Source organism: Coptis chinensis, chromosome 7, assembly GCF_015680905.1.
Source record: "Coptis chinensis isolate HL-2020 chromosome 7, ASM1568090v1, whole genome shotgun sequence".
NCBI lineage: Eukaryota > Viridiplantae > Streptophyta > Magnoliopsida > Ranunculales > Ranunculaceae > Coptis > Coptis chinensis.
Window position 1 is genome coordinate 70107182 of NC_141462.1, and position 14876 is coordinate 70122057.

General features: G+C 36.8%; 1 protein-coding gene across 1 annotated transcript; it reads right to left on the minus strand.

The window, feature by feature from the left end:
* Nucleotides 1-1996: 1996 nt before the first annotated feature.
* Nucleotides 1997-2899, minus strand: LOC147488623 (uncharacterized). The gene has a single exon (XM_086574437.1). The coding sequence runs from the start codon at nt 2897-2899 to the stop codon at nt 1997-1999; it is 903 nt and encodes a 300-aa protein (XP_086430563.1).
* Nucleotides 2900-14876: the final 11977 nt, after the last annotated feature.

Genomic DNA, 14876 nt, shown 5'->3' on the forward strand with positions numbered 1-14876 from the left:
CCAAAGGACGCATCACTTCGGGGCATCTCTTCCGAAGGATGCATGCATCACTTCAAACAATCTACTTATTTTGTGAAAGGTTATTATTCCTTGTTATTTTGTATGCATCGCTTCAAACAATTTAGTTATTTTGCAAATGGGATAAAGAAGAACAAAGAAGAAATTAAAAAAAAAAAATAGAGCAAAGTAAGAGTCATTTCATCAAACACATACAATTCATAAAGGGATAAAAACATAATAACATAATACAAGCCATGAATATGAAACAGATAAACAGTCTCCCTCATGAATCAAATCGAACTCCCTCCATAACTATTATCTGAATCTAACAAAACAGATTGGATGACTTCCAACTTATGCTTCTTAAGCTCACATCTTTTCACTTTCTTCCGCAACGACACAATTTTCTTCTTCAATTTTCTTTCCCTCATTTTCATCAAAATATCACTATTAGTAATAAAATTATCCATCTTCCCAAAGAGAATATCAACCTCCTTCATTGCTGACGGATTCACTTGCTTCTTTATCCTATTGATCGTAGTTAGTATGTCTTCGAATAAATTCACCAACCCAATTGGGGAACGAGACGACACTGATGAAGTTGACATCGAGAAAAAGAATGATTGTAGTTAAGAATATGGGTATTGGGGAAGTTGGGCACGAACCATATCTTATAAGAAAGCCATTTCACAAGGCTATCTTAGGTCGTCCAACCTCAGGATCTTAATCTCAATCGTTGATCAAGTAATAGAGTAATAGCCATTAAAACCTTCCTGGGATGACAGTCAATTAAAAGATTCTCTTTGGGAAGGTTCTAAACGATGGTAATCATATACCCAACTGAACCCAACAATTATGTATGGGATTATTGCCTTATTTATGATCCGCTTATTTATTCTATATGGAAAGTTAGAATGCACAAGTTAGATTCTAGAAAATGGTAATAGTACTATCGAAATGGTTCATCAACACTATATAAGCTTTCAAGACACTTTATAAGCTGCTTAAACATGTCTGTTTAGGATATGTAGGAATTCTCTAAACTTTTAGGATGATCTGTTTACAGATATTTTATATAGTGTCTTTACTTAGATTATATAGTGTCGTGAATAGCCTATTTAGTGTCGTGTACACGACCATGTTAATGAACGTAGTTCAAGGCACTATATAAGTTGTTCAAGAAAGTAACTAAGCTGTTCAAGACTACATGCCCATTAACAGATAATCCGTTTAAGAGAAGGCCCGATATATATGATGTCTGTTTCCATTATAAGCTACGCAAATCTGTCCATTTAATACATAAATCAGTTCTAGCAAGGACAAGGCAATGTAACCATTTACGCCCTGAACCATTTACAAGTACCAAAATCTAACTCTTGCAACTACCAAAATAAATACTGGCCCAAATAAATAAGAGATAAAAAGGGGGCACCCGTTATTCCCACAAATTCCATCTGTTACTCGTGCGAAATTCACTTTAAAAATTGCAATAAATAATACTTTGAATTCAAGATCATCATTTACAGTAAGAAGACAATAATTTCGCTATTTTAGTCACCTCATTTACAACCTCAATAAGAAATGTCTCAACAATACTAACCACACAACAATTGAGCAACTGCACAAGTTCGAATCATTAAAATCGTAATAGTATCGCCCAAATCGTCTGCCAAGTTGCTTTTTGAATACACCAAATATAAGATACTCGAAAGACTATTTAATATTGTCAATAGCTTATATAGTGTTACATACCCTTCTATAGCATCTTCAAGAGAAACTATAAACAATTGAAGCCACATTAGATAATTGCAAAATTAAAGATAAAGCAGTTGAAGCCATAACCAATTATATGTTCAAAAGTACCCACAAAATCCCATTCTTGCAACCACCAAAATATCAATAACAAATAGTTGGAATTCCAAAAGGGAAGAAGGGCAAAATATGTCAACTGCTTTATCTTATGTCCTAAATGGCGACAAAGTTAGAACTGTTACTATCATAATATGCGAAATTTGTCAACTGCTTCGGGGTTCACAGGACGGTGCTCAGCCCCCTTGTCATCGACGAAGTTTCTGCATGTACGTCTACTGTGCCCTTCCATGTTGCACAAAGTGCAACATCTTTTATGCTTTGGACCCTTATGCTCTCCTCTTATCTTCATTCTCTTCATAGAAATCCAACTAGGTTTGCACTTCAAGGGAGGGGGCAAGACGTGCTCTTCCTCCTCATCAATGTCCCACTGCTCCTTACTAGGAATGCCAACCCACAACTCACGATAACACCGTTGCCAGTTTGTAGTACTGTAGTACGAATCGACATATGTCATATGACTAGCTTGGTGGGTCACACTTATGGCTTTGCATGCATGCACACACGGGATTCCCATATGTTGGAAATACCCATACGAGCAGACCTTATTTTCAAGAATGACATAAAATATTTGGCAACGGTCGGTCTTGATTAGATACTCCCCAGTCCCAGCCTTTGAGTGTGTGAATTCTAATGCCTTGGTGATGTTGGCTCGCACCAAACCAGTAGCCCTGGGTGTGAACCTCTCACCGTGGGCAGCCCAATCATTCGCCATTTTTCTGTACTTGAAGTAGTGCGCACTGAGATTCTCCCTAATTGCTCCTACTAAACAAACAACTGGAAGGGCTCTGTCATCCTTATTCATGTTGTTCCAGCACTCAATATGGTTAGTGTAGGCAATGCCATATCTCTTTACTATGGAGGCATTACATGCCCACTTATCCAGCAGAATCTCCATAAGCTTATCGTAGACACTTGAGTTAATTTTCTTTATATCTCTCATCACAGCATGGAAAAACCACTCTTGAGTTGTCTTAGCTGCTGTTTTAATATTCCCCATAAGCGCAACTGGCGGGGTCAAACCCGACATGTTCTTACAAATATGGTTCATGTAGAAGACATGTTTCGCCTATGGAAACACCTCAGGGACTTTGACTACCAGACTAGGATGCTGGTCAAATATGATAACTAACAGAGTCTCATACCCAACCACTTGGTCTCCTAGGCAATGCAAAAACCAATCTTAGTTCTCGTTGTCTTCACCGCTAACCAGACCAAAAGTAACAGGGAAAACATGATTATCACCATCAATAGCAATGGCTGAAATCAAACATCCTCTTGATCTCCCCCTCAAATGTGTTCCGTCAATTTCTATGTGTGGCCTACATGTGTCACGAAAGCTCCTCACAGTAATCCCATAGCTCCAGAAGTAACACTTGAAGCGATCTGTGTTTCCCACTCTTTGCAGCTCTGTAAAGCTGAAGCGATTCACCTTCCTCAATTCTTTACTGTAGCGGTTGAGTAGTTGATAGGACTGGCCGAAACTACCTTAAATCTGTAGACATTACAATTATAGTTAATACAAATTTTTCCTATGGGAATACAATAACATATCTGAGTAGAGTGCTGAGCTAAATCAGTCTATTAGGTCTATTAGGTGTACAGATTATATACTGTCTTTCAGAGTGTATATGTTGTCTGTCACAGCGTATATTGAGTCATGCACAACTTTATAAGTTACAATTCTAAGCTGCCTTTCACATCGTATATAGTGTCTCTCTCTCCCAGCTTAAATAGCGTCGTGAACAACTTGTATCGTGTCTAGAACAAGTTTATAAGTTACATATCTAAGATTTCTTCCAATTCTTATATAGTGTCTTTCATAACATATGCGGTGTCTTGCAAGTCTTACAACATCTTCCTATAAACATACATCGTATATAGTGGCTATCAGAGCTTATATAGCATCTCGAAGAACTTGTATCGTGTCTGGAATAACTTTACAAGTTACATATCTAAGTTTTCTTTCTATTTTTATATAGTGTTATTCATAGCTTATCCAGTGTCATGCAAGGCTTACAATATCTTCCTATGAAAATACAATGACATATCTTAATACATCGTATATAGTGTCAATCACAGCTTATTTAGTGCCTCGAAACTACCTATATAGGGGTATATAAGCTGTCTGTTTACCATAGAGCCTGAAAAAGCATTTCAAGTAGGAACATAAGTTGACAATCTTGCAACACACGCACCTCTTCGAGAGCCTTTTCCCTTCCCCACCACGCAATTCTGTAACTGATATCTACCAAAGTCCACTTTTTAACCATTGTTCTCATGTGCATTGCCTTATATGTTCTGTCATTCTGCAAAAGGTCTTTACATGACATGGCGACATAACTACTTGACACCTCACGGTTAAACTCACCAGCCCTTTGGCAACCACATGTGTGAAAGTTATATACGGTTCTTGATAAGTGCTCAAAAAATGTAATTTAACCCTCAATTATGCCTCTTGTTTATCCATCTTAGTGGACTAATAGTGTTTGTAAGTTATGTTTTATGATTCTACAGGTGAAAAAGTGAGTTTTGTGGAATATTAGAGAAAAAGGGGTAAAACATAGCAATTCGGAGCATTAAAGATCACATGGGAAACCCGTGGACAATCATGGAGAAGGCCAAGGAATTGAAGCTATTAAAGATGCGACTTGGACCTATTTTAAAGCCTATTTGGAAGCCCAAGGCCGAAGGATTCGTTGCTTGGACCAAAGCCCGCAAAAGAGGATAGAAGGATAGAGCAGAAGAGACAAAATAAACTTTTGCGTCTAGGACGCATGGATCGAGCGTCCAGACGCATTGGTCACGTCTGAGACGCATGGATCGTGCGTCCAAACACATGAAATGACACTGTAGCCAATTCCTTCTCAGTTTTGGAGATGAAGTTAGACTCTGAAAGAAGTCTATTTGTATTAGAAAATAAATGACTGTTTGGAATGCTTCTAGAACTCATTGTAACACCTATAAATAGAGGACATAAGTGCCTCATGTAATTTGCCAATTCACTTATATTCTTGTCTACAGAACTTGAGGCAGAGAGAGATTAATAATAAAAGATCGGTTTTAACTAGCTGAGTCTTAATAAATTATTCTTTTTAGTTTTATGTTATTCAACTCTTCTTCTTCTCGTTCTTCGTGTTCTTCCTTCTTTATGGAAGGCTAATCTTCTCCTTCAAAGGAGAAGATGAAGCCGGTGCTTAGGGTTTGTTGATTCTTATGGTTTATGGTGTTCTTCAATCAGGTTAGTTCTTTATAGTTTTAGTTCTTAGTTCCATTGCCCAGACCAGGGGATGGAAGTATAGATTAAGGTTTTTATTTATTACAATCGAATATCATGCTAGAAAAGGGTTTTATTTATTGCAATTGAATATTTGCTAGTGACATGCTTTTATTTATTGCAATTGAATATAATGCTAAAACAGGGTTTTATTTATTGTAATTGAATATTATACTATTATTCTCTACTTTTCTTCTAGTTGTGTAATGTTTTAGAGTAAGGGAAGTATTCCTTGTGTTTGCCGTAGATGGTGATTCATTGAATAGCTGCCCAAGCTCACATAAAAGGAAATAAGATACTAGTAACATGAACATAGGAACAACCTTAAGTAGAGTTATTCGTTAATGATGTTTCGTCCAAGAGGGCATCGGCACTCGCTCGATGGCCTAATTGTAGTCTACTTGTGAGAATAACCATGAAGCAAAAGGTCATTGAATCAAAAGTATTGGTGGATTCTAATCTCTTGAATTCCCTCTCTTATAAATTCTCAATAGTTTAGTTTAGTTTAGTATTAGAATCTACAATATCTATAATAATAGTTTTTAATCCCTCAAACCCCCTTTCCAGTCCAGTCCTTCATATAAACATACACTTAAAAATGGAACGATACCCTACTCGTCCTTTACTTATTGAGGGATAATTAGGTTTTGATACACTTCTATTTTGTTCAACGACCATCATCTAACTACATCATCCATATACCATCTCACACATAAAAAAGAGGCAAGGTCAGTTCTCACACCCCATATATATGAACCTTTCGTGCTGCAGTACACGTGAAACGGGCATGTGGAAGTCAAACTATTCATCTCATCCCCTTTACATCCAAACTGCACCCTATTCCAATCTGTTTTCAATCTTAATAGTTCAAAGTTATGCATGTTTAATTGCAAAAGTCTTCATGTGAAAAATAAACAAACTCCTTTCAGGAAACTCCATACCCACACAGTAAATTTGGATATGAAGCTACCCACTCAGTAGGAGGTGCATCTTTTATGCAACCTTCGTCGACCCCAACCTTCTTGTAGCGTTGGGATTTCTCTCTTCTTTCCTTCATGCGGTAAACTCTTTCACTACTGCACCAATTCTCTTCTGTCAGCTGCGCTCCTTCTCCATCACCCATACCCCTTCCAAATGCCGGTAAAACAACTGGTGGTTTGTCAAATATGTCATTATTAGTACCACCAGTGATATTCGGATTGTGGCCTCCACCATTGTCCTGCGTACACACACCATTATCCATTACTTGGGGCGGATATACTCAAAAGGAAGCATTATTGGACCAAATGGGCACACTCCAGGAGCGGTGTGTGGAGTTCCGAGGACGTGCTGGTATAATACTCCACCGTAACGACCTGCACATATCGCCTGACCATCACTGCTTTTTTCCCCCGCCCCAACACCAGCAACACCACTAACTTTTTCTGCATGACCACCACTCTTTTCTACCCTTACCGCGGACACACCATCAACTCTATTAACTTCTTCAGCATGACAGCCACTTTCCACACCAGATACGACTCCAGCCATTCCGAAGCATGCAGTAATACAACATGGGCTATCACTACCACTAAATTCTCCATAAACTATATCATCATCTTCAAGCATACAATCACTATCTATAACATTATCCCTATCAATAGCCTTCACATTCTTAGAGTCCATACTTATAGGACCCAGTGGGTTCATATCTCTATCCATCCTAGACGTACCTGCCACATCAATAGACACATGACCTTCCCCTTCTGAGTCACTATGCAATTCCAATAGAGCAGGTTTGCCACCCAACCCAGTTATAATAACTTTGTCTATTGGTATGTCCAGAATAATAAGCCTCAAAGTGCTTGGAAGTTGCTCAACATTGAACGTGGTTTCCTTCACATTGAGTAGTTCAAATTCGTCGGTTCCAGTACAACTACTTTGGACAATAACCATTTCTGCCACTCCCGAAATATCCAAACTACATGCGAACATGACAATTGACTAGTTAATGCATAACAATTTGCTCATTGGTATATTGCATCTCTTGAGGGACATGTCATATAGTATATTGAGTAGCTTAAATACTGGAGCATCTTCCTAAACATATTGCCCTTCAAAGCTTATATAGTCTTGACCGTTCATCAATTTAATCAGTGTAACTTAATTAACAGGCTAGTACAAGCACTATATAAGCCATTAAAGACACTATATAAGCTTCCCACAGACATATCAGGTTCTCTCTTGAGGGACATGTCATATAGTACCTGACTCATCAATAGGCTCATCACTATCACTTAATTCATCATCACTTGGGTCATCACTATCACTAGATTCATAATCACTTGGACCATCATCCCCAGCCAAAAGACCAATGTCTTTGTGTAACTAGAATTATCCATAAGTTCATCCCAATTTGTCCATTCCCAATTCGATCTACTTCGACCCACATCAGTATTCCTCCAACCCACCAATTGCTGAATAAGGGAAGTAAAGCCCCCAGGTGTGAGGCAACTTTCTCCTAGGCCTACCGACACATGACCTTTCCCTTCAGACTCACTCGGCTCTTTTCCAGGAGCACATTCACTACCCAAACCATTTACAACAACTCTGTCAGTTGGTATATCAGGACTAATAAGCGTAGAAGCGCTTCGAACTTGATCGGGTCTGGGAAGACAAGATTTCTGGCATTCCCACACGTGCTGAGAAGACAGAACATCTACTCCAGCTGTGAACAACAAAGTGCTCTACTTTAGTACCCTTTTAGTCACCTCTTTTAACGCAAAACAATGTAGGAGTCCACAATAACACACTTACCGCCACAAGTGCCAGGTACTAGGGATGCTTCAACAAATTGATTTTGAAGCGTCTCGCCTACAACAATGCTAACTGCAGAAGAATTTAGTCAATTGCACAAATCAGTTTGATATACATGTAAATATATATAACAAAGAAGGGTGGGGTGGGTTGACAAAGTTCCACCTCATAAGGTGATACGTGGTCCTACCACCCCCTAACCATAGCCACTAGATTGTTTTTCTGGGGTAAGTTAACAAGTTTTTTTTGGGTGAGTTTAAAAGTTTTTCTCACATCACCCACCCCACACAAAAAAAGCCTAGACTGTTATCCATCCTAGTGATTTCGTAAATCCATACTAGTATTAGACAATACCACATCCTCCAAGTGATTTTGTAAATCCAATACACAATAAGCGACACCTTAGAAAGTGTCCTCTTATTTACCTCTCATTCACTCACAATAATTTAGAATACCATAATAACATACTTACCACCATAACTGTCAGGTACACGGGATGCTTCAAAAAATTGAGTTTCAAGTATCTCACCTCCAACAATGCTAACTGCACAAGAATTTAGTCAATTGTACAGGTCCGTTTACTAAACATGTTAGTATTTTACCATCGCAACCGACAAACCACAGGCACATTGTTTTTGAAAGACCTTATATAGTGATTCTCTAAATCAAATATACTGTCTGCAAATTCTTAGATAGTTTCCTCGATCTACTTTACCCGTCCTACAATTACGATAATTTAGAAAACCACAATAACACACTTACCTCCATAAGTGTCAAGTACACGGGATAATTCCAAAAACTGAGTTTCAAGCATCTCACCCCCAACAATGCTAACTGCACAAGAATTTAGTCAATTGCGTAGGTCCGTTTACTAAACATGTCAGTATTTTACCATCGCATTCGACAAACCACTGAAACTTTGTTTTCGAAAGACCTTATATAGTGATTCCTTAAATCATATATACTGTCTGCGAGTCCTTATATAAGGTCCTCGATCTTTTTTACCCATCCTACAGTTATGATAAGTTAGAAAACCGCAATAATAGACTTACCACCTTAAGTGTCAGGTACACGAGATGCTTCACCTATCTGAGTTCGAGGCTAATCACCTCCAATAATACTAACTACAAGAAAATTTAGTTATTGCAAGGCAAAAATTTAATTCGAGGTCCTCATGTGCTTACCAATAGTTGTCGTCATGCTATTTCACAGTTCTGTAAAACACTTACCACCAACTTCTCCAAATTTTGTTGCAGGCAAAAATGATGCTTCAGCTACGACCGTTTCAGCGACATGGTAGGGTACTATAACATCTGCACAAACTTTTCGTTGACCATAAGTTCGATTCCAAAACACCCATATATGTTACTTAAAATTTGCTCATACTGCCACTAACAACCAAAAGTGCACTTACCATCAACTTCTTTGGTAACACGCAATTGGGATGATTTAGCATAATCGTTGTCCACAACTTCAGATCATCCAAGCCAATATGCACAAACATATATGTTTCAAGTACTACTTTATAAGGAAAACACCATATCATGAGGCTTTCTCTAAAACAGACTGGCCATTTATGGATATGTTATATAGTGTTGTAATAAACTTATATACTATCGTGCACAACCTATATAGAGTTATATATAAGCTACCCACGAATAACTTAATACGTATAAATTTAGAAGTTGGTTAACACACTCTATAAGCTCTTAAATCCACTATATTAGCTTCCCAACGAACTTGTCCGTTTAAAAGAAAACATGCCTATTTAACAGTTAACAGTTGATGGATGTATATATCTTGTTTTACTTGCTTTCAACCTAAAGTTCAACACTTACCAACACCTCCAACTAACCCAGTATCGGGCACAACAGATGGTTCTCAGAATTCGGTTTCATGAAATTGAGATGGTTCATAAATATCTGCAAAATGATTTGGTCAATCGGAATATTAGTTTCAAGTGAATCCATTAAATAAAGAACAATGAGGATCACAAACATACCTTCTCTTATCCTATTCTCATAAATAGGTGATGAGCATGATTGTGGGACATCCTCCTCCATCATATTTTCGTTATCTTGTCTGAATATCAACAAACTACCTTCTCCAATGCTTTTCTTCCTGTGCACGTCCATCATCTCGATGAAATCGTTCTCATCTTCAATTATTGTGGAAGCGTGTCTGGAAACTAGATAGCTAAATCGAGGAGGTTTGATCTTCATTACTTGTTCCAAAAAATCTTTAAAGTCACCAAAACATATGTTCATACTGCAAGCCTAAGCTTGGTTGATCCACCTACATATGTCACAACTCCACTACCAAGAGTTCTAACATTACCCCCCCCCCCCACTTACAAATAAAATGTCCCTTCTGGTCTGCTATTGTACTATCGTTTGCACCCACTTTACTGCCATCGGAGCCCATTGTAGTGCCTGTTATTGCCAATTAGTATGGTTGTCTTATTTTCTACTTCCATTCATCAAATACTAAAACTTCCAATCTCTCTAACATTCAAAAAATGACAACCAGAGACAAAAGGATGAACCAATTACTGTCCGTTGAAGAGAAAGCCTTAAGTTGTGAATAGTCTAGAGTATGTATACAACTTTTGCCTGAAATCGATATATGGCACTGTACTAACGTTCCAGGCTACTAAACTGGATTTTTCAAAATGTATTCGATGGTGTTGTACTCTAATTACTCTAATTACTTTTTCAGCAACTAAACTAGTAACCAATTACTTTACAAGTTTCTACTTTACAAGTTAAAACAGTCATAAATCCAAAATACACTAGTGTGGAAACTTTAGTTAAAGTTTCAAACTTTACTCCAAAAACTAACTTTTAACTTGGGATGTTAATGTTGCACATAAATGAAACGGTCCTAAATGAAACACATTTATGACCAAATACATCATTAATGAGCTTATATATCACAAACATTAAAGAATCGGGAATTCGAGTGCCATAAAGTACAGAATTTAAAGTAGACATTATTAATGCTAGAATTTAAAGCGTACCGAGAAGCTTCAAAAGACACCATGACTGAACCTTCTAAGAATCTGTTTGTGGAAAAACATTGTGCACTTGGGATGCGTGCAATCAATTTTCAAAATAAATGATGAAGAAGAAGAATAAAGTCAACCAATGTTCAGTCCGGACAAGGCCGAGATATTCTCGTGAGATATTTCTTCTCTCCCATGCATTTAATGCATGCAATGAGGTGTCATTTAGGAGGGGTACAATTGGAAATTCAATTCGTAGCTATAAGGGCAAATATGACAATCTGTGTGGGCCCCAAAAGTAGGTTCCACGTCCTATTTTGGAATGAATTACTGGGGGTCCGATTTTCATATGAAACTTAACTCGGGTCCAATTCGGTAAGTTGCCCTTGTGAAGAAGTTGGATTTCATGCAAGCTTAAAAATGAGAAATGAGTGGTGGTCTGGTGGATTTGTTTGAGAGAGGGGGTGGTGGAGTCAGGAGTGTTGAGGTTTTTTACACTTCACTCAAGGGAATATGGATAGCTGGAAATTCTATTTTTGTTGAATATTTATATTTGGTTTTCTGACAGGAATCTGTTTATTGCATGTGAAATGGACTGAAAAAAAAAATTACATGATTATTGAGTCTTGGTGAAACATTATTGACAAATGACCTTAATATGGTTATTGAGAGGAAAAGAAGAGAAGAATAAAAACAAAATGGAAGACTTGGAACTTACCAACTCTGGAGAGTTGCACATTTGAGTATTTTACCATTAACAGTTGCATGAGAATATGATACACACATGCATTGTATGGCAGGCTGGTAGCAACTAGAAAGTACATAATGCACCTCATGTTGATTTTTTGAGGACATAGAAACTGGAGGATGAGTTGCTTAGAAGGTCTACTTTGGTTCTCTGTTATTGGTTTATTTATTTAAAAGTTGGAACAAATTATGAGAAACAAGTACAACTCAAGGAAGATGTGAAAGGAACATGTTTAAGAAATTAAACCGGTCTAAATTAATAGACTAATTAAACCCTATAATTAAACAGCAAGCGCACAGCTATCGTTGAAAATAGTTGCGGCAAAAAAGTCGATCCCACAGAAACTGCTACTTCGGACAACTGAGTACTAACTTATTATTTATCCTAATTCGAACAATGGAATTTGGAATTACTAATAACTAAAGTTATTTAATTTAACTAATCTCTAAAAAACCAATTGACTAAAGAATTTGGTTCAGATTATTAGAGAGGGCCTAGGACTTTAGAATCCACCCTAGACCTTTCAATAAATATTTTAGAACTGTGTTTCAAATTAATACTAGAAACATCCGAATGAGAATTCAGTGTTTTCTCGAGATTTTATAGTGACAAAGCTATTTGTATATAAAAGCATCTTTCGAAATTCAGTACTAGAGATCAAGCTTAAAAGATTAATTGTCTTTTAACAACACAAATAATATCTAAATTTGATATTGACAATAGAAATCAGGCTATGATTAGTAGTTAATCAGTTCACACTACCTAGGATGCTTGACATACAAGGTGCAAGAACAGAGCAACTATTAATTAAGAATGCAACGAAAGAAGACTAACAGTTAAATATAATTATAACCATAAGAACCCAATCTCAAAATTATTACATCAAGGCTAGGGCTTCATCTCAGCCCTAGTTAATAGTTTAGTAACACATAATAATTGAACTGAAAATAAAGAAAAGGTTAGGAGAACTCATGTCGACGGTGAGGTACTCTTCTTCCTTCTTCAATTTATGTTCTGTCGATCAGCTCTAATTTTCGGTTTTCCAATCTTTCGCTCTAATTCATCTACTGATTGATCTTCTCTATTTTTGGTTTTCCATTGTATATATATCGTTCAGTTAGGGCATTGACTTGTGTTTTAATGGGAATATAAAGATTTTATTCGATGGCGAAAGTTTCGGTGATTAGGCGATCAAATCGGCAAAAGCTAGTTTCGGTCTTGTGATCTAAATAGAAAATCCAAGCCCAAAAGATGGGTATTGTTTGCCAAGATAACCAAGGAATCTAAGTGTTGATCAGGTAGTATGGGTTGTATAGGATAAACGGTAGATTGAGTAGCTCGGTTGGTTTGGATATTTGATTTGTATCGTCGGAATTAGATGAATGTTTTCTTCTGTTCGTGAGAAGGATGGAGACTAAATGACTTATCTGGTGGTCCAAGTAGTTATGGTCATAGCAAACAAATGACTTGGTGGGTGCGGCTTTTGAAGCAGGATTTGAGTTTAATCTCCTTGGTTAAAAATCCAATCCATTAAAACCCCTTCAAATCATAACAACTCACAAAACCTCCCTGCTTTTAAGAAAATACGAAACTGACAAAAATACCCCCCCACTTAACAGATCCGTGAACCCGTGAATCCTTCTATTTTCTCTCTTCCTTCTCACTTCCTTTTCTCTAGCTTTTTAGATCTGAAATATCTTCTCATGCTAATCTAAATTCACATAGATCAGGAGAATAAAGTAACGAATCATCACCAAAAGAGAAAGGAAGAACTCTACAATTTCGAAAAAAACTAAAAATCCAAACAAAAAAAAAATCAAACTTTCAAGTTCTAGAAGAGATGGAGATGAAATTAAGAAGATGGCTGCTCCAAAAACTATGGCAAACAAACCAAATCTGGTGAGAATCTTCAACCTTTAATCCTATTTTTAGAATTTTGTATGAAAAAATGAATTTTCATATGCGAGTTAGTTTGTAAATACAAATTTACATTTGTTTAGTGATTTTACTCTGTATTTTATAGTTTTCATAGTTTTGCAATTTCAAGTTTGGGTTTATTCTGAATTTTTATGTTTGTGTATGTAGTAGTTTAACCATGCATTTTTATATTTTTGTAGTAGGTTTTTTATCTACATTCTTAAATTCACGTAGTGTTTTTACTCTGCTTTTTCATGTTTGTGTAATGTGTGGTGGTAGTTTTACTCTGTATTCTTAAATTTGTGTAGTAGTTTTACGTTGCATTCTTAGATTTGTATCGTAGTTCTGCATTCTTAAATTTGCATAGTAGTTTTACTCTGCACTTTCAAATTTGCGTATTAATTCATTTATGCCATTTTAAACTTTGCATAGATAGTCTATGTTATTAATTGGTTTTCTTTCATTGTAACAGAAGGCAAACGAGAATAAGTTGTACAAGACCTTTAGAGCTTCTGCATTACCTACGCTTGGTCTTATGGCATATTTTGAGAAAAGACTTAGAGTTGACTGATAAGCACCCAAAAGTGTATTATGAAACCCCATTGAGACATATAAATTTGGTTAATTATGTGTTTAATAATCATGAAATAAATATGTTTTCATACTTTTGCAGTATATTCATGATAAACATGGAAATATTATTTAAACCTGCGATAAAGCACGAGGAACGACATATATATATGAATTCTTCCAAATCCGCAAAGAAGCATCAAACTTCCGAAGCTCCTACCTCTTGAACCAGGACTCCGAATGCGACAAGTGAGATGCTCAGACAACCAGGGCGATGAACTCTACGCATCGGCGGGAAGTTGTAAAATTGCCCAAAGACCGGACTGCCACTAGACTACACATAGGACCCACTATGAGGGCCCACAAGATTGGATGAGTCATCAATCATGGAGCATGTCAAGACAAAAATGACAAATTATTGGTGCAAAGTTGGCACCTTGCATGTAATTAATTAGATTAGGTGTTAATAGTGAAAAAAAAAGGCAAGGTGTCACTTTGTTTTAATGTGGTGGATAAAAATGAAGTAAATGTGGTTTGATGTTTCACATGGGAGAAAATGAGATGTCTCTCAAATGGAGAAGAAAACAAAACAAGGGGGGGGGGGACACTCCATTTACTCCCTTGACTTTTTTTCCTTACCTTGTATTATTTTAGTTCCTTAGCCATTTTTATTATTTAGTTTTTTAGTTTTGGTA

What these genes read in the sequence shown, in the direction of transcription:
- LOC147488623 (XM_086574437.1), bottom strand. Translation starts at nt 2,899, where the DNA reads ATGTCGGGTTTGACCCCGCCAGTTGCGCTTATGGGGAATATTAAAACA.